General features: G+C 32.3%; 1 protein-coding gene across 1 annotated transcript in view; it reads left to right on the top strand.

The window, feature by feature from the left end:
* The first annotated feature begins 597 nt into the window (after window positions 1–597).
* The window catches only part of LOC144980618 (uncharacterized), an 8,214-nt gene continuing 3,811 nt past the window's right edge, over window positions 598–5,000 (top strand). Inside the window, exons 1-4 of the mRNA XM_078928299.1 lie at window positions 598–680; window positions 2,879–3,096; window positions 3,632–3,811; window positions 4,227–4,418. Of these exons, the coding sequence (XP_078784425.1) occupies window positions 3,033–3,096; window positions 3,632–3,811; window positions 4,227–4,418 (436 nt within the window). The 5' untranslated portion in view covers window positions 598–680; window positions 2,879–3,032. The remainder of the gene's footprint in view (window positions 681–2,878; window positions 3,097–3,631; window positions 3,812–4,226; window positions 4,419–5,000) is intronic.

Below are 5,000 nucleotides of genomic sequence, written 5' to 3'. Positions count from 1 at the left end.
TAATAATAATAATATAATAAGAATAATAATAATAATAATAATAATAATAATAATAATAATAATAATAATAATAATAATAATAATAATAATAAATAATAATAATAATAATAATAATGATAATAATAATAATAATAATAATAATAACAATAAATAATAATAATAATAATAATAATAATAATTAATAATAATAATAATAATAATAATAATGATAATGATAATAATAATAATAATAATAATAATAATAATAATAATAATAATAATAATAATAATAATAATAATAATAATAATAATAATAATAATAATAATAATAATGATAAACGTCTTCAGTGCCGAATGAATTTTTTCATTTTTGTCATATATATCGCATTTCTCTCTTGGGAAGATTTCCTATCTATGTCATTACTTATTCTTGTATATCAGTGTCCCATAATGAATTTGAATATTTCAAACATTATTTGAAATGATTCATTTTATTGCGAACTTCCTGTTTCATAAGTATAAATTAAATGATATAACTTCTTCATTCAGCAAAATTAACGGACCTTTAAACTCTTCGCACACCCCTCTCACTGTCCGTATCTCTTATCAGGTGAAACAGGCGAAGACAACTCTTACTATCTAGAATCTCGATTTTGATGTTGCTTCCGTAAACAGGACAATATAAAAATGCCTTTCACTTCGTAAGTTGTTAAAACTAAAGTATTGAAATATCCCAATACTTCAACACAAACTAAATTCGTAAAACGAGTGATGGTCACTTGCAATAGATTTTTAAATCTTCAAATGATTACGAAATAGATTAGAAGTATAAGGTGTATAAGTATAATAACAACAGTGGACAACAGTTTTTTTTTTGGGTTTTTTTTTGAGTTGACAGTTGTTGTTTTTGTTATGTTTGTTATTTATTATTTTTATTGGAAAATTGAGACGTAAGACTAAATGCGAATACACATGCCATCATTCATCATAATTCATCCAGGCCTATTGGAGAGGGATATCATCCTGCTGCAATATGTTCGATTTTTAATGGGAAAGAATAAATAAAGTTTAAAAGAAGCTGTCTAAACTAAGGGAAACAACCCAAGTATTCCTTTAACTCACCCTAAGAAAAAATAAAACCTAGCAGCTACCTTTAATGCTGTGATTATTGCCAGACATGTCTGCCAATAAAGAAAATCGATTATTGACAGTTTGACGTTTTCAGTTCAAAGTATCAAAAAGGCTGTCATTATCCCCAGACACCTGTCTGGGGATATAATGAGAATTCGTTATCCCCAGACACCTGTCTGGGGATAACCAAATTTCGTTATCCCCAGACAGATATTTGAAACTCCGCTCTTTTAAACAATTATCCACAGTCCATCCAAATGCAACATAGAAATAAGGAAAGTTAATAAAATATCTATAAAAACATAAAATTAACCAACATTAAATCAGTTGTTACTACATATATACACAATATGCGTCGACTTCGAAGTGGGTGTCATGGCCGAATGGTTTAGTCGTCTGCCCTGGAAGTTTTACCAGAAGCGACGATGCGGGTTCAAATCCTGGTTCCGCCACTTTTTTTTTTTTTTTTTCTTACATTCCGTCTTCTTTTTACAGAAGGGTGTAAGGGATAAATTGATAAATGTCCCATCCATCTTCCCCCCACCTTTTTTTTTTAACTGTCTCTCTCTCTCTCTCTCTCTCTCTCTCTCTCTCTTCTCTCTCTCTCTCTCTCTCTCTCTCTTCTTAGTTCCTTTCTAGTTTCTTGCAAATTGTCATATTCGTCCCCACTCCGATCTCAAAAAGTGTCTAAAAAGGATAAATAATTAAAATGCAAAAAAAAACCCAGAAATATTGAGAGAGCGACCAAATGGGCAGATAGAGGAGAAAAAAACAAACAATATTTTTTTAAAAATTAAAATAATTTTAAGAAATACATGTTCAGAAACAGAACAAAAGGTCAAACAAAAAGGAGAAAAGAATAGACTCACACAAAAAAAAAAATAAAAGAGGTGGGGGGGGGGGGAGGATGGATGGGACATTTATCCCTTGCAACGTTCTGTAAAAAGAAGCCGGAATTTAAAAAAATAAAAGTGGCGGAACCAGGATTCGAACCCACAACATCAATTCTGGTAAAACTTCCAGGGCAGACGACTAAACCATTCGGCCATGACACCCACTTCGAAGTCGACGCATATTGTGTATATATGTAGTAACAACTGATTTAATGTTGGTTAATTTTATGTTTTTATAGATATTTTATTAACTTTCCTTATTTCTATGTGCATTCGGAAACATTCCATATTCTGGACTGTGGATAATTGTTTAAAAGAGCTGAATTTCAAATATCTGTCTGGGGATAACGAAATTTGGTTATCCCCAGACACCTGTCTGGGGATAATCACAGCGTATCAAAAACTTACATTTCATTTATCCATTTGCTTTTTTAAAAAGCTGGCTTTGGCATTTGAGCACTATTTTCTTTCATCTTCATATTAACCGATTTTTACACAAATTACCACTGGCATTTTTTCAGATTATTTGATATTTTTCATGCCTAATTTGGTATTTTGCATAAATCTTTCTGCCAAAGTGATCAACTTGTATGGTGATAATTGGATAACAAAAAGGCCAGGCTTTGTATTATTGCCAGACACCTGTCACTACAGACGATTGAGATAATGTGATTGTGATATCACAATCACATTATCTCATTCATCGGTAGTGTTTCATTCATCCTGTTTTGTTGATAAAGGGGAAACCCAAAACGTCCACAGTATATGTCTTCGTCTAATAAATTGAAGCTTACAATTCATATTTGTTGTTATTTTTATTAGTATTATATGGATAAAACCTTCAGTTCTGATTTTTTTTTTTGTTCCATTTTTAGATACATCTGTGCTCGAAGGAGTGCGTAATGATACGATAAAAACACTGGCTTTGGACAACTTTGTTCTCTTACTGACTGTTGTTGCAACCACAATCAAATAAAACAAGATCATCATGGTGATTGGACAATTTTGATATGCCAGGCAGTTGTGTTGATGATGGTTGTTGTTTGTGTGTGGAGTAAAGGCAAAGGTCAAGGGGTCACCAGTACGAGGCACAGTAAGTGTTTCATCTTCATTGCAATATTTTATTTGACATTTTATTATTGATAATGATTAATGCTGTGCACTGTCAGGGACTGGAACCAGCTTGACGCTAAAGTGACCGAAGCCACTACAACTACAATTGATGCTTTTGTGGCAAGTTGCTATGCAGGTACTTAGACCCTACACAAACCATCACTGACCAACGTTGACGACCCTGAATGTCCCTGGAAATTGATTCTAGACTAACGATTATAAACAAGGAATACAGAGAGATTAGAAAGCAGTTTCATATTTGCCATAATAATCAACCAATTGATTGTGGGCAATCAAAGGAAGAAGAAGTAGAGAGTATTTTATCAACAACAATTGGATCTATTAGATCAAAATTCCTTTGTTTTGTTTTTTTTTTTTTTAAATTATTTTTTAAATTATTCTATTTTGCTGCTGTGTTCAAGGTTTTCAGTTGTTAATGCCACTATCGTCCTTATGGCTGAAAGGGAATACACACTCTTTTTACTCAAAATCATGTCATGTATCTCCATCTACAGGGCTGCAGTCTCTCCCCCTATGGAAAAGCCTTCTGATCCACCATCATCGCTGGGGGGGTTACTACGTCCATGAACAGACCCGCTACATGTGTGGCATGTTTGTCCACTCTGTGGATTCCAGTGACGAGGGAACCGTCCTCATCTCCTTTACATCTCAGGGCTTTCACATCGAGATGTCCGGTGAGTCTTAATCGCTGAATGTGATTGGATTGCCGTGTCAGTCTGGTATTTATGTCAGAATGAGCAAGGTGAAGGAAATTGACTTCAAAGTCTGATATGCATGTGTGTTGAAAATATATAATTACTGCTTAGGCATGTTTTATCAGAAAATTTCAATGAATGATTATTATTATTATTATTATTATTATTATTATTATTATTATTATTATTATTATTATTATTATTATTATTATTATTATTATTATTATTATATTATTATTATTATTATTATCATTATTATTATTGTTGTTGTTATTATTATTTTATTTTTTTTAAAGTGAGCTTTTATATAGCGCAATATCCACTAAACATGCTCAAGTCTCTTTACAAGGAAATTATTATGAAAAAACGATTGTCTAATTTCTTTTATTCCCAGGATATGGCAATGAAAATAACACAATCACGTTCAAAGAAATCCACACATGGAATAAAACTGGCCACTTTGAAGGCCACACAAACGTTGTATTCCAAGGAGCTTTTGTGCAAGATTTTGGATATTACAAGTTCACGGCCAATGTCAGCTCTGTGGAGGAATACAACTATGGATCTGTGACTTTGATACCTCAAGGTAATGAGAAAAGTTTCAAAATCATTTGTTTTCTTAAGAAATAATTGCTGTTTTGTTATCTGTTCAATGTAAATTTGTTTGTATTTTGATAATGTGGAAATAATGCAAACATTGCTGCTTGAAGCTCAACAAAATGAATGAAAGAGAATTGAAGCTTCAATTTAATTAACGAACACAGATGATGTGCTGTTTTGGGTTTCCCCTTTGTCAACAAAAAACAAACCATTAAGCTCTTCACTTGGACATTCCATTTAGGTATATAGATAATCCATCAAACATCGGATGTCAACAGGAATCGCCCATGTTGTCTAAAGTGAGAAAATCAGGGGAGGGGCGATAATCTTTCCCAAGGAAAATAAAAAAAGTGCCTGAATCAGGGCTCAAACCCGGTACCATTTGGGTCACAGCGCAATGCCTGAACCACTCAGTCAACAATACACAATGAACAAAACACCATTGAAACTATTGGTGATTTTATTTTTAGTATTTTGAGTTGTATAAATCTTGGCAGAATTTCAAAAATCCCTTCTTACCTTGTTTTTGTGTTGTTCTTGATGATTTTGTGATATATGCCACTTTATT

Source organism: Berghia stephanieae, chromosome 10, assembly GCF_034508935.2.
Source record: "Berghia stephanieae isolate SIO BIC M18660-M18661 chromosome 10, UCSD_Bste_1.3, whole genome shotgun sequence".
Taxonomy (NCBI): Eukaryota; Metazoa; Mollusca; class Gastropoda; order Nudibranchia; family Aeolidiidae; genus Berghia; species Berghia stephanieae.
Note: the sequence above shows the minus strand (reverse complement) of the source record. Positions and strands in the feature narration are given on the sequence as shown.